Raw genomic sequence first — 22,893 nt, forward strand, 5'->3', positions numbered from 1 at the left:
CTTTAGAAAGGATAGAGACCATGTCACCGGTTAATACAGTGTTGGTCAAGTTCAGTACAGTTTTGTTTTTACATTTTTGGTTTTCAGTAGGGATTTGTTTATTTTGTAGTCTAGAAAATGCATTAATTTGGTTAGTTTTTGTTAGTTTAAACACATTATCAGCCGATTGTTGTGTTATGTTATCGATTATATTCCAATAATGCATAGATACACTATTGCTTATATCTAAGTGTAACTGCTTTAGCGATTCCGAAATGTAAGATAATTCACTCCTATTGTGCTGTATTCTCTCTATTAATAATAATTCGCTAGCTTTGTGTAGTATTTGGTTAGCTTTAGAAGACTTTATGTGATGTGTTATTTTAACTGCGTTTGGTATTACTTTTGAATCTCTGCACCTTTTGAGGAACGCCAGTGAAGATATCAATTTCATCCGCTTAATGCGAAGCTTCTCCAATTTTCTGGTTTTAAGAAAAGTATCCTCCCCATAGAGGTTAGTCAGTTTAACACGTAGGCTTTCGCGACCAATATTATTCATAATAAAGGTTTTTGGGTTAGATCGCGTTTATTTATAAATGTGTCGTAACCCTCCACCACCCGACACGGCCAATCAGCAAAAAAAGTGTCACGTTGACAAAAGACAAATAATTCACTACTTCAGCCCACCGGTGTGTTGAAGAGTTAATACATTGGGCAGACGGGACGTAACATCAGCGTAAGACTAAAAGAACATCAGAGAAATATTAAATTATCTCAAACACAACTGTCGGCAGTGGCAGAACATGCTTGTCAACAAGGACACTCAATTGATTTTGACAATGTTGCAGTGGTGTGTAAAACTAATTATTACTGGCAAAGACTAATTAGAGAATCCAATGAAATTGAGAGGAACAAGAATAACTTTAATCGCTCTGACAGCTACCGGCTTAGTGCGGCCTGGAAGCGTATTATTAAATAATACACATTACATTTTGATTTAAAGAATTACTAATCTACAACTCATTACTAATCATAACCAATGACTGATTACTAATCGATTATATAATTACATTACCCCCCCCTCCGCCTCTAATCACTGCACCTGATGAGTTAAGTGATGACGTCACCCTGCTGCTCTATATAAAACCGGGAGCAAGCGAGGGCTTTACCATTCTGGCGAATTGCCCGATGATGCTGGAAGTATTTACCAGCGAAACGTCGTACTCAAACTGTAAATGTGGATTAACTCTTCAACACACCGGTGGGCTGAAGTAGTGAATTATTTGTCTTTTGTCAACGTGACACTTTTTTTGCTGATTGGCCGTGTCGGGTGGTGGAGGGTTACGACACATTTATAAATAAACGCGATCTAACCCAAAAACCTTTATTATGAATAATATTGGTCGCGAAAGCCTACGTGTTAAACTAAAAAAAACATGTTAAGCACCCTGTGTATATACCGCACAAATATATTTGAATACTCATCGCCCCTTCGTTATCGCCATCATCAGCCACTGGCAATCCACTGCTGGATGTGACCCCCTCCCACCAACTGTGGCCAGGCGGTTGGTGGACGTGAACTGATTCCATCGCTCCATCTCTTCGCGGTGGGCGCTCTCCCCTAGAGCAGCGGCCCCCAACCTTTTCGGCACCAGGGACCGGTGTCGTGGAAGACTATTTTTTTCACGGACCGGGGCGGGGGGGGAGGTTCATCATTGGGTCTTTCCCCCTTTTCAAAGAAGCTCTCCAGCGACGATTGTTTTTTTAACTCATTGTGGCTACTAGGGGTTAGAGCTTGTGGGGTTACTCATTGTGGCTACTAGGGGTAAGAGCTTGTGGGGTTACTCATTGTGACTACTAGGGGTTCGCTTGTGGGCTTACTCATTGTGGCTACTAGGGGGTTAGAGCTTGTGGGGTTGCTCCTTGTGGCTACTAGGGGTTAGAGCTTGTGGGGTTACTCATTGTGGCTACTAGGGGTTAGAGCTTGTGGGCTTACTCCTTGTGGCTACTAGGGCTTAGAGCTTGTGGGCTTACTCATTGTGGCTACTAGGGGTTAGAGCTTGTGGGCTTACTCATTGTGGCTACTAGGGGTTAGAGCTTGTGGGCTTACTCATTGTAGCTACTAGGGGTTAGAGCTTGTGGGCTTACTCATTGTGGCTACTAGGGGTTAGAGCTTGTGGGCTTAGTCATTGTGCCTACTAGGGGTTAGAGCTTCTGGGCTTACTAATTGTGGCTACTAGGGGTTAGAGCTTGTGGGCTTACTCATTGTGGCTACTAGGGGTTAGAGCTTGTGGGCTTACTCATTGTGGCTACTAGGGGTTAGAGCTTGTGGGGTTACTCATTGTGGCTATAAGGGTTAGAGCTTGTGGGCTTACTCCTTGTGGCTACTAGGGGTTAGAGCTTGTGGGCTTACTCATTGTGGCAACTAGGGGGTTAGAGCTTGTGGGGTTACTCATTGTGGCTACTAGGGGTTAGAGCTTGTGGGCTTACTCCTTGTGGCTACTAGGGGTTAGAGCTTGTGGGCTTACTCCTTGTGGCTACTAGGGGTTAGAGCTTGTGGGCTTACTCCTTGTGGCTACTAGGGGTTAGAGCTTGTGGGCTTACTCCTTGTGGCTACTAGGGGGTTAGAGCTTGTGGGCTTAGTCATTGTGCCTACTAGGGGTTAGAGCTTCTGGGCTTACTAATTGTGGCTACTAGGGGTTAGAGCTTGTGGGCTTACTCATTGTGGCTACTAGGGGTTAGAGCTTGTGGGCTTACTCCTTGTGGCTACTAGGGGTTAGAGCTTGTGGGCTTACTCCTTGTGGCTACTAGGGGGTTAGAGCTTGTGGGCTTACTCCTTGTGGCTACTAGGGGTTAGAGCTTGTGGGCTTACTCATTGTGGCTACTAGGGGGTTAGAGCTTGTGGGGTTACTCATTGTGGCTACTAGGGGTTAAAGCTTGTGGGCTTACTCCTTGTGGCTACTAGGGGTTAGAGCTTGTGGGCTTACTCCTTGTGGCTACTAGGGGTTAGAGCTTGTGGGCTTACTCCTTGTGGCTATTAGGGGTTAGAGCTTGTGGGCTTACTCCTTGTGGCTAGTAGGGGTTAGAGCTTGTGGGCTTACTCATTGTGGCTACTAGGGGTTAGAGCTTGTGGGCTTATTCATTGTGGCTACTAGGGGTTAGAGCTTATGGGGTTACTCATTGTGGCTACTAGGGGTTAGAGCTTGTGGGCTTACTCCTTGTGGCTACTAGGGGTTAGAGCTTGTGGGCTTACTCCTTGTGGCTACTAGGGGTTAGAGCTTGTGGGCTTACTCCTTGTGGCTACTAGGGGGTTAGAGCTTGTGGGCTTAGTCATTGTGCCTACTAGGGGTTAGAGCTTCTGGGCTTACTAATTGTGGCTACTAGGGGTTAGAGCTTGTGGGCTTACTCATTGTGGCTACTAGGGGTTAGAGCTTGTGGGCTTACTCCTTGTGGCTACTAGGGGTTAGAGCTTGTGGGCTTACTCCTTGTGGCTACTAGGGGGTTAGAGCTTGTGGGCTTACTCCTTGTGGCTACTAGGGGTTAGAGCTTGTGGGCTTACTCATTGTGGCTACTAGGGGGTTAGAGCTTGTGGGGTTACTCATTGTGGCTACTAGGGGTTAAAGCTTGTGGGCTTACTCCTTGTGGCTACTAGGGGTTAGAGCTTGTGGGCTTACTCCTTGTGGCTACTAGGGGTTAGAGCTTGTGGGCTTACTCCTTGTGGCTATTAGGGGTTAGAGCTTGTGGGCTTACTCCTTGTGGCTACTAGGGGGTTAGAGCTTGTGGGCTTACTCCTTGTGGCTACTAGGGGTTAGAGCTTGTGGGCGTACTCATTGTGGCTACTAGGGGTTAGAGCTTGTGGGCTTACTCATTGTGGCTACTAGGGGTTAGAGCTTATGGGGTTACTCATTGTGGCTACTAGGGGTTAGAGCTTGTGGGCTTACTCCTTGTGGCTACTAGGGGTTAGAGCTTGTTGGCTTACTCCTTGTGGCTACTAGGGGTTAGAGCTTGTGGGCTTACTCATTGTGGCTACTAGGGAGTTAGAGCTTGTGAGCTTACTCCTTGTGGCTACTAGGGGTTAGAGCTTGTGGGCTTACTCCTTGTGGCTACTAGGGGTTAGAGCTTGTGGGGTTACTCATTGTGGCTACTAGGGGTTAGAGCTTGTGGGCTTACTCCTTGTGTCTACTAGGGGTTAGAGCTTGTGGGGTTAGTCATTGTGGCTACTAGGGGGTTAGAGCTTGTGGGGTTACTCATTGTGGCTACTAGGGGTTAGAGCTTGTGGGCTTACTCCTTGTGGCTACTAGGGCGTTAGAGCTTGTGGGCTTACTCCTTGTGGCTACTAGGGGTTAGAGCTTGTGGGGTTACTCCTTGTGGCTACTAGGGGTTAGAGCTTGTGGGCTTACTCCTTGTGGCTACTAGGGAGTTAGAGCTTGTGAGCTTACTCCTTGTGGCTACTAGGGGTTAGAGCTTGTGGGCTTACTCATTGTGGCTACTAGGGGGTTAGAGCTTGTGGGGTTACTCATTGTGGCTACTAGGGGGTTAGAGCTTGTGGGCTTACTCCTTGTGGCTACTAGGGGTTAGAGCTTGTGGGCTTACTCATTGTGGCTACTAGGGGTTAGAGCTTGTGGGCTAACTCATTGTGGCTACTAGGGGTTAGAGCTTGTGGGCTTACTCCTTGTGGCTACTAGGGGTTAGAGCTTGTGGGCTTACTCATTGTGGCTACTAGGGGTTAGAGCTTGTGGGCTAACTCATTGTGGCTACTAGGGGTTAGAGCTTGTGGGGTTACTCATTGTGGCTACTAGGGGTTAGAGCTTGTGGGCTTACCAACACCACGTGACTGAGACAAGTGCGCAGTGCGGGAAAGAGGCACGGACGGAAGTGGTGAATAATAAAATAATGGAGGTGGGCCACGCGCGGACTCACAGCTCTCACCTCCTGGTGCTGTGCGGCCCGGTTCCTAAGGGGCCGTCCATAAATGACGTCACGCACCTAGGGGGGGGGGGGGGCGGTCAGACATTTGTGACGATGTGTGACGAGGGGGGGAGGGGGGGGTTTTAGAAATGTGACGTCACATAAAAATGCACAACTTTAAATAAAATATAGACAACACGTTCTACTTAATTAAGTATACTTTTTGATAAATGTTTTCTCCTACAACATCAGAGTGCAGCGCCACATTAAATACGCACTACAATGACAATAGTTTAAAGCGATTTGAAGCATGTTTTATATATTTTTTGGGGGGGGGGGGGGGGTGCGGGGCAGAGCTTTGTGACACCATATTTGAGGGGGGGGGGTCTGACTTTTTGTGACGCCGTGTGACGAGGGGGGGAGGGGGGGGGTCAAAAATCGCGTGACGTCATTTATGGACAGCCCCTATGTGGCCACACGCTGCCTGCATCTGCAGTTGGGGAAGTGTCAGAGCGTGACGGTGCTGTAGGGGCCTCGCCTAACACGCTAGGTGTTGTTCACACTACAACGCGTTTTCGCTATAACGCGTTTTCTTCCGTGAGGGAACACTCTTGCCTAATATAACGTGGAAGGCTCACCGTTATAACACGGATAGCGCACCGTTATAACACGGAAAGTGCACCGTTATAACGTAGTACACTCACCGTTATAAAGCGGAACGTAGTACGCTCACCGCTATAACGTAGTACGCGCCCCGCTATAACGTAGTACGCTCCCCGCTATAACGTAGTACGCTCCCCGCTATAACGTAGTACGCTCCTCGTTATAACGTAGTACGCTCACCGCTATAACATAGTACGTGCCCCGCTATAACGTAGTACGCTCACCGTTATAACGTAGTACGCTCCCCGCTATAACGTAGTACGCTCCCCGCTATAACGTAGTACGCTCCCCGCTATAACGTAGTACGCGCCCCGTTATAACGTAGTACGCTCACCGCTATAACGTAGTACGTGCCCCACTATAACGTGGTACGCTCACCGCTATAACGTAGTACGCTCCCCGCTATAACGTAGTACGCTCCCCGCTATAACGTGGTACGCTCCCCGCTATAACGTAGTACGCTCCCCGTTATAACGTAGTACGCGCCCCGCTATAACGTAGTACGCGCCCCGCTATAACGTAGTACGCTCCCCGCTATAACGTGGTACGCTCCCCGCTATAACGTAGTACGCGCCCCGTTATAACGTAGTACGCGCCCCGCTATAACGTAGTACGCTCCCCGCTATAACGTAGTACGCTCCCCGCTATAACGTGGTACGCTCCCCGCTATAACGTAGTACGCTCCCCGTTATAACGTAGTACGCTCCCCGCTATAACGTAGTACGCTCCCCGCTATAACGTAGTACGCTCCCCGCTATAACGTAGTACGCTCCCCGCTATAACGTAGTACGCTCCCCGCTATAACGTAGTACGCGCCTCGCTATAACGTAGTACGCTCCCCGCTATAACGTAGTACGCTCCCCGCTATAACGTAGTACGCTCCCCGCTATAACGTAGTACGCTCCCCGCTATAACGTAGTACGCTCCCCGTTATAACGTAGTACGCTCCCCGTTATAACGTAGTACGCTCCCCGCTATAACGTAGTACGCTCCCCGCTATAACGTAGTACGCTCCCCGTTATAACGTAGTACGCTCCCCGCTATAACGTAGTACGCTTCCCGCTATAACGTAGTACGCGCCCCGTTATAACGTAGTACGCTCCCCGCTATAACGTAGTACGCGCCCCGTTATAACGTAGTACGCTCCCCGCTATAACGTAGTACGCTTCCCGCTATAACGTAGTACGCGCCCTGTTATAACGTAGTACGCTCCCCGCTATAACGTAGTACGCTCCCCGCTATAACGTAGTACGCTCCCCGTTATAACGTAGTACGCTCCCCGCTATAACGTAGTACGCTTCCCGCTATAACGTAGTACGCGCCCCGTTATAACGTAGTACGCTCCCCGCTATAACGTAGTACGCGCCCCGTTATAACGTAGTACGCTCCCCGCTATAACGTAGTACGCTTCCCGCTATAACGTAGTACGTGCCCCGCTATAACGCGGTTTCTGAACCGGTCGACGACGACCTACTTTCTTGAGCTGACCGGCTGAGCTGTACAGTGATTCAGTAGGCGCAATGACACAGCTACGCGACGCCGGTAACCCGCAGTTATTTGTCCTGCCATCTAACTGCGTGTGCGTAGAAGTTCACCGTGTCTCGCTTAACTTCATCGTTACGTTATTTCGTGGGGACTTTCCCCCCCCACTTAACTTTTTCGGAACGCATCTACCGCTGTTAAACGAGAAACTTACTATCCAGGCAGATCCATTTGAAGATACCCCACTGAAACAAGAGGGAAACATCGTCGAGAAAACTCCTGTAGGTTTTAATTCAAAGCCTCGATCCACCACGTGTCCTTCCTCTCCCCCCACCACCACCACCACTAATCTCAACACACTTATTTGAGCGCCAAACACTCTCCCGATGACACTTTGTCCAGCAGAGCCCGGCGAGATTGCCTCGCGACTTTCGATGGTGTGCGTACACCGAGGCCACTGATATGCAATTAAAGGGGTCATGGAGCTATCGGTTGGGGCTATCTGCAAATGGATCGCGATCTCGCTAAGCTTGAGAACCTGGTTCAATCCACGAGGTGGCCGAAATCTGGATTCAAAACCCCAGGATGCGTCTCTGTAACCGGCAGAGTCTCCCCTCTGGGGTGCTGAGCCACCTGCCCACTATCTGATAGATTAACCTCTTGAAAAAGCCCATGGTAAAGGTACTTTAGAAACCACAGAGCCGCTCTCGTGTCAACACGCTAAAGGAGTTGTCCTTCACACACTTTCAGAGGGTGGGCCACTTTCTCCGACAAGGCATCGTCAGCGTGAGGACCGCCACGCATTTGAAACCGTTGGGGTCTGACAACACGCGGACGATTTGGGTTGTTGCCACGTGTTGTGTATTGTCGGCGGCTGCACTAAAGGCCACCAGGGTGCAGGCCAGTGGCCCACGGGCCTTGCAATGAAGAGAACACTGCCCTAAACCCACACAGCGCCATGCTGGTAAGGAAGCGTACAAATTTGAAACGATGTATGCGGTGGATGAGCGTCAGCTGCTCAATCACGGTATTGCACTTGTTTATTTTTAACTTCTTTCGCACCGTACGTAGTCAACCGTGATAATCGGAGGTGCGAATTGGCCAAACATCATCGACACTGCAGCATCTTGCCCCGAAAGAAAGTGTCTTGAGACTCAGTGAGACTTTCCTGATGATATGATTGGCATTTCCATTGTACATATTTTTTTGTATTACAACACAAATGTGAAAAGCCGTCTCGGGTGTGGACCAATCAAATTCAAGGACAGTGCATATCATTATCAGAGTTGTTTCTTTTTGTTTGCATTTTTGACTGCTTGTGTTGTGGTTATTGCAAACATGATCCCTTGTATAAAGGTGTCAGTTTTTTGTGCCAGCTAAAAGGGTAAAAACCTATTACTAACACAAATGTGGGTTTGTTAAATCCTGTACTAGCTTTACTACCCGGCTTCGCCCGGGACTTGGATTCACCACGCCCGGCCGCCTTTGTCTCCCAAGTGGCGATGTTCACACACCACAGCAGTTACTCGTTTGAGGCTGAGTTGACCTAGAGGAGGCCCAGGATCGGTTCAATACATCGTCACCGGTGGTGGCCGTGAGCGGGAATCGAACTCGGTTCGCCGGGCACTACGCATGCGCGGGTGACATGACAGATGTGACGTCAAATACTTATTTCCCTCATTAAAATGCCAATCAATTTAGAACATTTTTGACATGCGTTTTTCTGGATTTTTTTGTTGTTATTCTGTCTCTCACTGTTCAAATAAACCTACCATTAAAATTATAGACTGATCATTTCTCTGTCAGTGGGCAAACGTACAAAATCAGCAGGGGATCAAATACTTTTTCCCCTCACTGTATATAGAGATTGAACTCCAGAATATGTGCTGATACCAGACTAGTGCAAGTTTGCATGGTATACTAAGTGTGTGGCCACTTATTCCTGGTATTGGCCAAATCATTCAAGGAGATTGTCCGCATACGTAATCAAGATTCGTGAGTTCTGTCGTTGAAAGGGCGGGTGTACTGATGTTGTGTCGCTCTCAATACCGTATATATATATTTTACGTGCGTGTCAATAATCTTTAAATGTGTGTGTATGTGTACAATGCGTGCCAACATTTTTGTACTTTACAGTTTCCTTTAAAAAATATTTTTAAAAACCGTATCTCCACTTGACGAGAAATTGTGGACCATCGTTGAGCAAATCTCTGAGGTCAAGCGCCAAGCCAAAAGCTATTTTCTTCCTGGGGAGAAGGGAAACGCGCAAAATTATGGGTCTAAAATTAAAAACCCAGCCGTAATGTGACACGTGGTGCAACTAAAACGCAGTCCCTCGAATCAGAAATACGGCGATGTAACGGATCGCTGTACCACGCTGGGTGGGTTGGGGGGGGAAATCCCTGGAACTGGATCCAGCTGGGCCTGCACTGGGGACTGAGAACTTCTCTCGCAGGAGCGCGGGCTGCCACTTTGTCCGTCTCTTTGCCACTGCACAACTGAGCCGTGCCGGGGCCCACGTGGCCTGGTTGGTTTTATTTACACTGCAGAACCCGAGCCGAGCCGTGTCACAACGTCACACGTAGCAAACTTTTTTTTAACACATTCGTCAAGAACCGTGGCCCTATACACTACAATACACTTACACTACACTATACACTACTATAAACACACTCGAGCTCTTCACGGGGAATTCTCAGGCGTTCCCAGACCAGCTGAGCGACGTTATTTTTATTATTACAGTACACGTTTTTTTATAAACTCACTCTGTCTGTTGTTGTATCCTCAAATCTTGTAACTCAATTTGTACCCACTTCCCAATGTGCTATCGACTGCAAACTTGGTATACTTATGTCATACTGATGACAATACTATATTCTATCATAAAACAAAAATCTATATATATTTTTAAAATATGTTATGTTTTGGCTTGGGTCTAATTGTCAACTGACGTTGGCTGTAATTGGCCACGGCCCCCTTACGTTGTGGCAAGCTTCGGGGCCACTTCCTGGAGTCGTGGAGTTCTTCCATTACTAGTCCGGTACATTTCTTAAAAGCGTTTTTTAAAGTTTTTTTTCAATAATATTACTTCTTGTTTAAAAGACGCTCCGGAAAGTGACTCGTGGCCGGTCGCCAATACACCGATAGACATCTGGTCACGCGGACACGCGCACGCACTCACGTACATCCACTGGATTGCCAGACGAACTCCAGACTGTTGATTTGAAGCACCGGGGGGGGGGGGGGGGGGTAATAAGTGCGTCTTGTGGTCGAGGGAATACGGCAATATAACGCTTGAGAAGATATGTTATCATTCAGAGACGTGTAAGCGGTTCATCCCCGTGGAATTGTCAACAACACATTTATCAGTCAAAGGTTCTCAGTACATTTGATTTCTACACATGTGCTTTTTGTTTAATCGAAGTGAACATCAATCTTGAAACTCCCCGCGCTGGCTGTTTGGACAGCAGCCAGCGTGTTGTGGCTCAATGGGTCCCAGAGGTGAGCCGGCACCAAAACAAAAAATCCCCGGTTCAATTCCGGGTTCCACGCGAACGTGAATACACGGGGTTTTCAGATGCGGTAAGTTGATGGTCATGAGCCTAGTCACCAAATTGACCACGCGTTCAATAATTATAAGACGCCTCGGCATTTGAGCGGTTCACAGTCAGAAGGTTACGAGTTCGAATTCAAGTTGTGGGGGCTTGAACTCAGCGTTATCATGCCCCCCCCCCCCCGGGGCAAGTGAACAGTGGTTGCCCAATGTGTAGACTCGCCCACCCACCCCCCCGCCCGCCAAAGGAATGTGGAATTTCCACAGCGCTTGCAAACAAGAGCAGGACATCACTCCCGGGACTTTGCTTGGCGAGTCGCGCACTGACATTTTTAAAGTCGTGCGGTTCGTTTTAACCTCGACCGGGATTTACAAAATCAGCGGCACTGAATAACGACGGGGCGTTTGGCATCACTGGGTTGTGGGTGGCGAGTGGTGAAACAGTCAAAAACGCAAAGAGATGCCCCCCCCCCCCAATCACACGGACAAAAACAGACCCTGAGCTGCGAGGGCACACACAAAAGACAAAGATCCCCCATATAGCCTTAACAGGCTGTAGGGGCAAGTGCTGTTAGCGACGCGCACACGCGCAAGCGGCGGCAGCGACGGGACCTGCGTTCAACAATCACCACGATCTCGCCGATTGTGGGGGAGTTCGTATTGATTTATCCACGGTGGATTGTGGTGGAGTGGGGTGGTGGGCAGGTAGGTAGGGGGCACGGACTCGGATTGGAAATGTGTTCTGGAATTCTGTGCCCCCTGGCCGTGACATTCATCCTGCAGCCAGCCGAGGCCCAACTGCTGTTCTCCTAGGGAATGAAGCTCATTGGGGAGCCGTGTTTGTCCGTCCGTGTGTGTCCGTGTGGGGAGCGGTGGTGCAGTGGTTAGCGCTACGGTGACGATTATCTGAACCGGTTCTGGGCCTCAAATGAGTACCCGGTGCGATGTGTAAACATCGCCACTGGGGAGACAAAGGCGGCCGGGCGTGGTGTTGGCCACCCACCCCCTTCGTGTGCCGTGCCGGCCTTCATAGGTGCTGCTCGCTTACAGCACTCGCCCCAACAGTCTGCGAAGCTTTCCTTGCATCGGCGTTCTTCATTGCAAGGCCCGCGGGCCCCTGGTGGCCCCTGGTGGGCCCTTTAGTGCGGCCGCCCGACAATACACAACGACACGTGACAAACACCCCCCCCATCATCATCATCACCATGCTGCTGTCAACCCCCCGATGGTTTCAAATGATGTGGCGGCCCTCGCACACTGATGTCTTATCGGCGAAAGTTCCCCGCCCCCCCCCCCCCCCCCCGTTGCACATGAGTGAAGAACACTGCCTTCGAACGTACATGTCATGTATTGCCACTCAATGAACCTCCGAGCTTGGGCCGACGTGAGGCCGTTCGCAGGGATCAATGTGGGCTCCAAGTGGTACGTCCAAGTCCCACGGCGCGAGCGATTGTACCGCGCGGAATTCATTCCCCTCCCCTGCCGCCTCCTCGCTGAAACCCGCACGGCCTCATCATCACCATCACCATCACGACCCACGGGCAGAGAGCCCCTGGGTGCCCACTGCACATTTCGTCATTTGTTTGCGCTTTCCTCCTCTGCCTTCGCGTGGACTCAGCACCGCGAATGCCTCCCCCAACCCATTACCGAGACAAGGAGCGGGGGGGGGGGCCTTGCCTCATGGCCCCCTCGGCCTCGGGTGAGCAATTCGCTCACAGGAACCCTGTGCGCCTTGTAAATCGGACTTATTGCCACACGACATTAGAAGAAAAATGAAGTTTGGCTGGCTGGAGGGAGCGTCACATCCAAAGGGCGTTATTTACCGGCGTTTTACCGTCTAAACGCTCGTTATTTGGCCGATAACACCTTGATATATCGAGGGCCGCAGAGCTTGGTGGCGCGTTCTGCTGCCTTCCCGCTCGGCTGCGGCTCCTCCTCGCACCTGCAACTCGTCATCCTCTTTTATCTCTACGAGAGCGATCGAACAGCACTGCTGTGGCGACGGTGGGGCAGTGCTGCGAGTTGAAACTTGTGATTTTATTATTGTTGTGGCCAGGGTGTTGGCTCCGGGGGGCCTGCTTCTGCTGATGAGCCACCGTGGTTGCCGAAAGCGATCCGGCGTTCCGCTTTGCGCTGAATCAATGCCCGCGCTCTCCCGAGAGGGCCGTGGCGCGGTTGGGGCTGGCGGGGCTGCGCATGAGGCATCACACCGTCCCCTGAAACCACCTCGGCCTCATTCAGCACAGCGAGACACACGGGGGGAGACGCTGTTTGTCTGACGTTATGCTCACATCTGCTGGAGAGTGCGGGGAACTGCACGGGATAGTTATATTTATTTGTAATTGACGCACGGGTTTTGAACATCCCAGCACGGTAGCCGCGAGCAATGTCCCAGCCACCTTCATAACATCGGGGTCTCAACCAGGAAAACAAGAACGCTAAGTTTCGGGCTTTCAACCTTTTATCTAATAAACAAACCAATGCTTTCATGCACTTTCACTGAGCTCAAAACGGCGCGCGCTGCGATGTCCAGGAGCACAAACTCGCCGGTGTGTTGCTGTGGGGCCTTCCGGGGCAATTGGGTGGTTCAGCTTGGATCAAATTTTAAACGTGTGAGTTGCACGTGGCGTGAACATCTAACGTCGAGGCGTTGACGATGTTGACGATGTTGACGGGCTACGCGCTGCGGTTTATAACGTGGAAGTGTTGACGATAATGTTGACGATGATGTTGACGATGATGTTGGCGATGTCAACGACGATGATGTTGACGATGATGTTGACGATGATGTCGACTGGCCACGCTCGCCGGTTTCTCTGCAGGGGTCTGCCCTGTTCAGCGCCAGCTGCAGAGCGACCGCGTCTCGGGCGGGCGTGCTGCGTCGATGCCGTCGCCCCCCCTGCGCTGCCCTTTGGTGTACACGTGGTCCTGCAGGTGGAGACACACGGGGTGAAGTACCAGCACCATCATCACCATACCTCATCAATCATGATCATCATGATGATCATCATCATCATCATCTTTGGTGTACACGTGGTCCTGCAGGTGGAGACACACGGGGTGAAGTACCAGCACCATCATCACCATACCTCATCAATCATGATCATCATCAATCATCATCATCTTTGGTGTACACGTGGTCCTGCAGGTGGAGACACACGGGGTGAAGTAGCAGCACCATCATCACCATCCCTCATCAATCATGATCATCATCAATCATCATCTTTGGTGTACACGTGGTCCTGCAGGTGGAGACACCGACCACACACGGGGTGAAGTAGCAGCACCATCACCAAAAATCTAAATCATGATCATCATCAATCATCATCATCATCTTTGGTGTACACGTGGTCCTGCAGGTCTAGACACCGACCACACACGGGGTGAAGTACCAGCACCATCATCACCATCCATCATGATCATCATGATCATCATCAATCATCATCATCTCTGGTGTACACGTGGTCCTGCAGGTGGAGACACCGACCACACACGCCATCAAGCAGCACGATCATCAATCATCATCGTCAATCGTCATCATCAACATCATCAATCATTATAATCGTCATCAATTATCATCATCATCAAATCGTCATCAATCATTATCAATCATCAGTCGTCATCATCATCAATCATCAATCATCGTCATCAATCATCAGTCATCATCATCATCAATCATCGTCATCAATCATCATCAGAAACCTAGAGGCCCCCGTTGCCCTGACCGAACTGGTCCACATCTCGCCACGTCGTCGCAGGAGGCCTACGGCGAGGTTAAGCCCGGCGCCATGACAGGCCCTGCTAACCCCCCCCCCCCCCCCCCGCTTGAAACTTGCTGACCCGCCCCCTACCGGACGCGTGTGAAAAAGAGCTTCACAGCTCATCGGATTCGTCCAGGATAAACCCAGCGACAATGGAGACACGAAGGAGGTGGAACTGTATCTATTTTATGCATTTATTTTTAGTGACTTCCTTTCCTTTCCTATGCTCGGCACTCCTATCGTTTGTTTGTATTGTTTGTTGTAACTTTCTGAATAGACACGTGTGAAAAAGAGCTCTCAAAGGATTCTTCCAGGATCCATCAAGGTTCCGATTCGGAATTCTGACGAAGGCACGAGCTCCCTCGGGACGGCCTTCTGCTCTTCCACACCAGAGACAGCCTTCTGGTGTAGGCCAATCAGTTTCAGAGACAATGCACAGATTACCAGAGCGTGTTCGTTTGCATGTTCACCACCCGTCCCTGGCACGCCACAAACCCTACCCCACCTCTCCCCCGTGAACTTCTGCAGTCACGACTCAAAAAAAACTCCTCCCCCCCTTTCCTCCCCCCCCTCCCGTGCCCATATAAAGCCACAACAGCAGATCATTTTCTCACCTGAAGACGGACGCTTGTGTTGCGACCGAAACGTCGTGCCTCTCTTTTGTAATTTTTTTCCATCTACGTGACTTTACCGAAAGAACCAGAGAGCAAGCACGTGGTGTTAACGCAGTCGTTGATTCCTTGCGAAAGGCATCTATTTGGTGTCTGAACACCTGTTTTATTGCCAGAGAGGATATACAGCGTATTGCTCGTTTTAAAATAGTCCAAACACTGCAGTTGTCAACAGCAACAAAGTAAACGCGCCGCTCCGGTGTGGGCCCTGCGGGTCGGAGCTGCGCGGCTTCGGCGTTGCCCCCGGGGTTACGCGGAGAGACTCACGATGAGGAAACAGCTGGCGAGCAGCGTCGCCTTCAGCTTGGGTGCCAGGTCCATGGGGAACTGGATGAAGGTCTTCCCTCCCTTGCTGCTACCACCGCCGCCGGCGCCCTCCGCGGCTGCCTCCTTCATCCACTGCTTGACGACGGCGCCGACCTGATTCCTCTCGTCCTTGCTCAAGATCTGGCGACAAAAACAAAAAAAAAACGTTCGGAGCGTTGCGACGGGAGCGCGGGCGATTGCTCCTGCGCGGGCACACTGTCGGCAGGGCTGGGGTTTGTACGTGCTATGGGACTTCTTTTCACACCGTGCGTAGCGAACCGTGCTGGTCGGAGGTGCCGGGAAAGGACAACAAACGATGGGTCTCTGTGTGAGTCTTTGTACGTATCTTCTTTGGTTCTTTCGGTAAGGTCACGTAGGATGAGAATAAAATAATAAGATAACAATAAAATTCTCACGACGTTTCGGCCACAACGCAAGCGGCCGTCTTCAGGTGAAAGCAACACACCTGTCGGGACGACAGAGCTTCAATGAACGATGTTAAGATTCGTAGCGACTTTTAAGCTGGTTGGGAGAAGTGAGGCACCTTGACAAAGGGGTTTACATATCGAATAGCTGAGGGATTAGCTTGTGACTGGTCACGGGAATGGCTATGTTAAAGTCAAAACCTACACATCCACAGAGGCAACTAGTAATTTAGCATTGAAATAGCTGAGGGATTAGCTTGTGCAAATAGCTGAGGGATTAGCTTGTGACTGGTCACGGGAATGGCTATGTTTAAGTCAAAACCTACACATCCACAGAGGCAACTAGTAATTTAGCATTGAAATAGCTAAGGGATTAGCTTGTGCAAATGGCTGAGGGATTAGCGTGTGACTGGTCACAGAAATGGCTACGTTAAAGCCAAAACCTACACATCCACAGAGGCAACTAGTAATTTAGCATTGAAATAGCTAAGGGATTAGCTTGTGCAAATGGCTGAGGGATTAGCGTGTGACTGGTCACAGAAATGGCTATGTTAAAGTCAAAACCTACACATCCACAGAGGCAACTAGTAATTTAGCATTGAAATGGCTGAGGGATTAGCTTGTGACTGGTCATGTGTGAACCTTATGGAGGGACCCTGGGCTCCCATGAGCCCCCGGCTCTCGCGAGAGCCGCGTTGCGACGTCATTTTACGTCTGTTGAAGGCGAACGATACGAGAGTATATTCCTCTCGACGAGCTCTACACGATGCGCTAATTAAAGTTTGAAAGTTTTGTTTCTTCTGGGCATACGCTTGGACGACACGACAACAGAATGATCCGCGCCGGGTGGGTCGCGGCGTTTATGTGCGCGGTTGGACGGAGTCGCCAAAAATAAATTAATTTATTACGATTTTGACTTCCGTTTATTCGGGACCCCAGGCTCCCGCCATAAGGTTAATATCTTGAACTTCTTTCGCACCGTACATAGCTGACCACGCTAATCGGAGGTGCGGGTTGGATTAGGGGGGGGGGGGTAGCTGAGAGTCGGGGGGAGTTGGGGACAGGGTAGGCAAGTGAGACATTCAGCCAGGACCTAAAACTCCTGCAGTGTCAGGGGCCTCATTTACGTTTTTGTATTAAATATATTTCAAGAGATTACAGGTAAAGACGCAGCCCTGCAATTGCTCACTCACAACACTGCAGGTGGAAGGGGCCTCCACTAGAGGAAGCTCTCCAGAGGCCCTCCAGAGGAGGGTATTTTGCCTGCTCTTCCACAGCGGCCAGACGTCTTGGTAGAGCTGGGAGTACTTACACTTTACTATGTGACTATGGAGCTGGGAGTACGTACACTTTACTCACACTTTACTATGTGACTGTCATGTTCATTGAAAACTTACCAGGTAAGGCCCACTGAGCTGTATAGCTCTTTTTCAGAAGCGTCCTGGCCACAAATGATAGCTCAAAGAAGTGGACATTCATAGCAGCCAAATACTCTTAACGCATGCTTCTAAATGTGGAGGGAAAAACCGGAGGACCCGGAGAAAAATCCACACGACCACGGGGAAAACACGGAAATTTCAAATATACAGCAGGCATCAGGATCGGGATCGAACCCACGACCTTCTGTATACCAGGCGAAGTAGTTAACATCTCGCCATCGTATCGCCCAGTGGGGTAACATGGTGGGGCTACCATGTCACACCACACACAAAAGTGTGGTAGTGGGCGGTGCTAGTGGCTGAGCGCAGAGTGCAGGAGTGGATTCCAGCTTACCTCCCGCAAAATCCGTAGTTTTTAATTCCCGTTCACCCAAAGCGCGCCTGGCTCCCGCAACTGCACCTAGTGCCACTCACCTGTGACGCACCTGGTAGGGTTGCCTTGTGCTTTACCCTCACCTGGTAGCTCACGGCGTTGTTGACGGTGCAGTAGACGGCGCAGCTGGGCCCGCGGAGCCACAGGTGAGCCTTGTTGCTCAGGTCGGTGACGGCGAACGTCGGCTCGGTCTCAGTCACCTTCTGCCGCAGGTAGCCGATGATGGAGCCCGGAGGGGAGTGGACCTCCAGCTGCCATGGTGGTGGTGGCGGCGGCGGCAGCGTTAGAAACATCGCAGAGCCATCGCCACACCGCATGGCCGTCCCCCTCTCTCTCTCTCGCTCGCTCTCCAATTCACTCCAAAACACAAAGGTCCCTTCGCTGTATAGCCTAAACAGGCTGTTGAGGCGAGTGCCGTTGCTGTTAGCGGCACGGCGCACGAGGTGGCCGTGTTGGCAACACCACGCCTGGCCGCACTCATCTCACTCGTGGCAATGTTTACTACGCACCACACCCAGGTACTCATTTGAGGCTGAGTCGTCCTAGGGGAGGCCCAGCACCGGTTCAGAGAATCGTCACTGGCGTCGGTGGCCGTGAGCGGGAATGGAACTCGGTTCATAGCGCCAGGTTCACAGCGGAGCGGAGCGCTAACCGCTGCACTACCGCTCCCCACAATACCAACGTAGCCGCCATTCGCCACTAAGCGACGGTGAGGTCACAGCGGCGCCTGTGCCAGGCCACGCGCACTTTGAGCGCGCGTCAAGTGTCGAAGGCTCGCTGACAGGCCACGGAACAGACCCACACGCAGATACCGTCGAAACAGACTGCCAGTACACGCACGCACGCGCGCTCACTCACGTCATCCACATTGCAGCTGCAGCGGTGGCAGCCACAGCGGAACCTGCGCACGACCCGCATCACCTCGCGTGACCCGCCGTCCGTCATGGTCGCCTCCCAGGAGCAGGCCGCGCCCTGGACCCTGCTGGGCATCGGCGCCAGCGCCGGGTAGGGCCTCTTGGTCACGAAGAACACGCGCTGGCCCATGCTGTTCTTCACCTTGAAGCTCACCGTGCCCGGCTCGCTCGCCGTCCCTGCCCCGTGGGTGGGATTTAGCGGTGAGCGGTTTAGAATCCGGCAGGTCACCCCTGTCGCCGCGGTGGCTAGGAGATGTTCACTACCTCGCCTGGTATACAGGAGGTCGTGGGTTCGATCCCGAGCCTGATGCCTGCTGCTGTATATTTCGAGTCTGCGTTGTCTTTCTCTCTCCCCGTGGTCGCGTGGATTTTTCTCTGGGTCCTCCGGTTTTTCCCTCCACATTTAGAAGCGACATCACGCGTTCAGAGTACTCGGCCGCTATAAACGTCCACAAGATGATAAGCCACTTCGTTGACCTATCATTTGCGGTGGCCAGGTCGCTTGTGCAAAACAGCAACATAGCTTAGTGAGCTTTACCTGGTAAAATAAAAAAATAAACTGTTTAGTTTCAATGCTGCGGTGTGTATGGTTGTCAGCCGCGAAATCATGCGTGCCGTCTGCACCCACGGTGGACGTCCAAGATGCGGCGACGTAATTCCCGGGAGGGTAATAATCACCACGACAATTTTTTAATTTTGTTAAAATGGCACGCATCATCGGCAGATCGCAACGCGGCGCTGTGTATGGAAAGCCAGGAGATAAACTAGGAGATCTAAAAAGCTAAATTGGTGTTCAATGGGTTTTGCTCGGGAAATAAAACTTCTCATTCCGATTTTTAAATATATCTGAATGGTGGGGGTCATTGTTTGTGAAGCGTCGTTGTCCAAAGTTTAAATAAACAATATTCAAAGTTTACTGGATTGGGAAACGCGTAGCAAGTCGGCCACTCCTTGCGAAAACTTGGCAGGACCCTCCTCAAAGTTAGTCTTGAGACTCAGAATCTGAATATTTATTCATACTGGAGGAATCCGATTTGGCTATAAAGCTTGTTTTTCACAGATGCCCAGTAGGGGCGTGTCAGAACGTTACAACAACAATACACAAACACGCTGGGAGTGCAAAGTAAAAGAAAGGTAAACAAATCATTAAAATGTTTTAAACTATGTTTTATCTTATCAAGTAAGGCCCATTGAGTTATTCGCTTCTATTTTTTAGAGGCTTTCACGGATAAACAACATTTGTGGGTTTCACCTCCATGCACTCGACTTGTAAATGTCATGGGTTTACTCTCCAACACACCGGTGTGCTGTACTTGAAACGAATTGGCCACGTTCTGTTTACGTGACAAACCTTACTAATTGGCTGTTGGGTGGTGGCGGGTTTAACGACACAGTTATATATTTACACGATCTAACCCCAAACCTCTATTATGGATATTGGTCACGAAAGCCAACGCGGTAAACCAAAATGAAATAATTCTCTATAAAAAAAATATCACAAATAAAGAGATACCTTCAGTGTTTTCTCTTAATTTGCTCACCAGCAGCTGATCAACCTACAAAACAAAACAACGGACACATCACGTGAATTAATGAATCATAATCAATATTAGAATTTATAATTGAGTTTTGGGGTCAGATCACCGTGTTAAGTATAATGTGTGTCATACAGCCTCCAATCACCCGACGCATCCAATTAATAAAGTTATCATGTGGCAATATATATTTTTATTATTTTATTGTTTCCCTTCAACGTGACTTTACCGAAAGAGCTAAGATTATGAAAAATGTATGACAGCTTCAGCAGCGCCACCGGGTGGCGTCACTTTTGTTCGCACGAAGCCGCGTTACATTTCGCGATGTAAACTACCCAAAAATCTGGAACATGAATCCGAAATTCTGCTTGATATCCAAATTCTAGATTTTTTTTGGCAAAAATTACAAAATTTTTCCCTCTCAACAGCAGCCAACAACAACAACCCCCGCCGTTCACCACTAAACAGCGGTGACGTAACCACGGCGCTTGTGCCATGCTAGGTGCACTTTGAGGGCACGCAAAGTGTCGAAGCCTCGCTCACAGGTCACGGGACAGACCCAGGTGCCATGGGTTGACTGACTGAGATGGCTGGCAAGATGCCAGATGCACCACCTGTGCTCCCCACTGCGCCAACTCCCTGTGTTTTAGCCACCCGGCGCTCCGCTCGTTGTTGTGAGCGTCGCTCCTCTGCCTCTCCCCCCCCCCCTTCCGTTGTCGCTGGCGGGGGGTGACTGCCTCCAAACCCCTTCGCCTCACCTGTGACATGAATTCCAGTCCCGGGGGGCAGTTTTTTTGCGGGGGGCCTGGTGCAATCCACACCGTGCTCTTGTGTTGTTGGGTTGGGGGCACAGACAAGAAGCAGATCGGGGATGGTGTGGGCAAGGGTGGCTGGAGAGTTGCCTCCCCCCACGGTGAGGTCGAATCTACTCTCCGCACTGTCAGTCACAGGCACATCGACAAAAGGAAATGGACGCGAGTTCATGTAAAAATAAAACCATCGATCTTACTCGGTAAGCTCCTCTTGAGCTCTTTTGCAGAAGCGACCTGGCTATCGCAAATGCTAGCTCGACAAAGTGGCGTATCGTGTGGAAATTTACAGCAGTCGCATACTCTAGAGAGTTGATTTGTTAACCAGGTGGGGAACTCAACAGAGACCGAGTTGGAGCCTCAATTGTAATGGTGACTTGGTGTGCTAATTTATTTTGGGGCTGAGTTGACCTAGGGCATGCCCAGGACCGGTTCAGATATTAGTGACTGAGAGACTCAGCCCAATACAACTGCTGTATATAAATATGGTGACTTACACCTACTGGATTATAATAATACAGCGTGGGAGTCCGTTTGGTAATCCGGTCAATACCGATGTGTTGTCACACCCCTTGCCACACAACATTGCTTACTTGTCGATAAAGGCAGGCGACGTACTTCAAGCCGTGTTGTTCCGAAATCTACTCCTGAAATTGCGACCGGCCTAAGACGTGGTCGTTATAACATTGCTTCTCTATGTATACTGTATACAGTCATAATAAACGGCGACTTTCAAAATAATTCGTTTACTCAACCACCCACCTCGCGCCACGTGGTCGTTGGGTCGCACGTGCCGTGGCTGCGTCACGTGACCCGCCACGTGCGTTTTCTGCCGTTCATTGACCAATCACACGACACGACCCACACTAACGTGTCTCGTGTGTCGAGGATATTCTCATTGCATCGATTTAAAATCAATGTAATAACCCGTCCTTAAAACTTTTTGGCTAGAAAGTTGTACACTGTACTACACCGTGCTGGTGAGTCGGAATTAAGATGCTACCGGTCCACAGTTTGTCTATCACTCGTGCTGTCAGTCGGTCGCGTTTGCTCAAATTAATTGTTATTAGACAAGAGGTCCATATTCTTGGTTCTTTCGGTAGTCACGTAGAAGGGAAACAATAAAATAATAAAAATATAAAACAATAAAATTATCACGACGTTTCGACTGCAACACAAGCAATCATCATCAGGTGTGAAAACCACAACAAGAAAATTTGAAAAAAGTGGCGGTTATTTTTAACGTTAGCACCACGGAGAGCGATTTGACAGTTTGTTCAGATGGACGAGTCCATCTATATTCTTAGTTCTTTCGGTAAAGTCACGTTGAAGGGAAACAACAAAATAATAAAATATATATAAAAAATACAAAAATTCTCACGACGTTTCGACCATAACACAAACGGTCGTCTTCAGGTGTGTTGGTTTGCATAAATTTATTTTTAAACGGTGCATTTATTTATTTATAAAAAAAACGTTAGCGCCACGCGCAGCGATTTGGCTGTTTATTTAGGACTAGTCCATCTATATTCTGAAAAGAAGAGGGGGGAGACGAATTTTTTTTATAATGTATGCTGTCTGAAAGCCACTGTAAGCGTGAACAATCAATTAAGACCTGAAATGGTTTATCAAATCTTTCCAATGATTGCTAAGATAGAATCCATCTTCTCGGTTGAAATTGTCTGTGTCCATATTTTGATTTAAAGCTTTCGTGACTGGAGGGATTCATATTATTGGTTCTTTCGTTAAAGTCACGTAGAAGGGAAACAATAAAATAATAAAAATATAAAACAATAAAATGTATTGCTGTGAAAATCACAGCAAGAAATTTAGCTTGCTGTGGTTTTCACACCTGATGATTGCTTGTGTTGCAGTCGAAACGTCGTGATAATTTCCCAAACCCCCCTTGACACATCGTCACAAATGGCTGATCCCCCCCCCCCCCCAGGTGCGTGACGTTATTTATGGACGGCCCCATAGAGAAAATATACCTTGTCTCCGGGCTCTCGTTGACCGTGGTGGTTGTGTCACAGCCTATTGTCGCACAGTAGGTGGCAGGCGAGATTCACGCGACG

General features: G+C 49.7%; 1 protein-coding gene across 5 annotated transcripts; it reads right to left on the bottom strand.

The window, feature by feature from the left end:
- Positions 1-8,296: 8,296 nt before the first annotated feature.
- LOC116952628 (phospholipid scramblase 2-like) lies at positions 8,297-21,594 on the bottom strand. 5 transcript variants are annotated; one of them, XM_076074335.1, is made up of 8 exons: positions 21,412-21,594; positions 20,768-20,946; positions 19,988-20,030; positions 18,482-18,651; positions 17,644-17,811; positions 15,285-15,464; positions 14,961-15,031; positions 8,297-13,513 (listed from the first exon to the last, which is right to left on the bottom strand). In XM_076074335.1, coding segments are annotated over exons 1-8 (1,050 nt in total). In that variant the 5' UTR covers positions 21,413-21,594; the 3' UTR covers positions 8,297-13,275. The 5 variants fall into 5 exon arrangements, with proteins under 5 accessions (XP_075930450.1, XP_075930449.1, XP_075930451.1 ...); XM_076074334.1 differs by having other exon boundaries at positions 18,419-18,651; positions 21,412-21,592; XM_076074336.1 differs by lacking the exon at positions 14,961-15,031 and having other exon boundaries at positions 13,308-13,513; positions 18,419-18,651; positions 21,412-21,588.
- Positions 21,595-22,893: the final 1,299 nt, after the last annotated feature.

This window comes from Petromyzon marinus, chromosome 47, assembly GCF_048934315.1.
Source record: "Petromyzon marinus isolate PM22_M1 ecotype Great Lakes invasive population chromosome 47, UKy_Petmar_22M1.pri1.0, whole genome shotgun sequence".
Classification (NCBI taxonomy): Eukaryota; Metazoa; Chordata; class Hyperoartia; order Petromyzontiformes; family Petromyzontidae; genus Petromyzon; species Petromyzon marinus.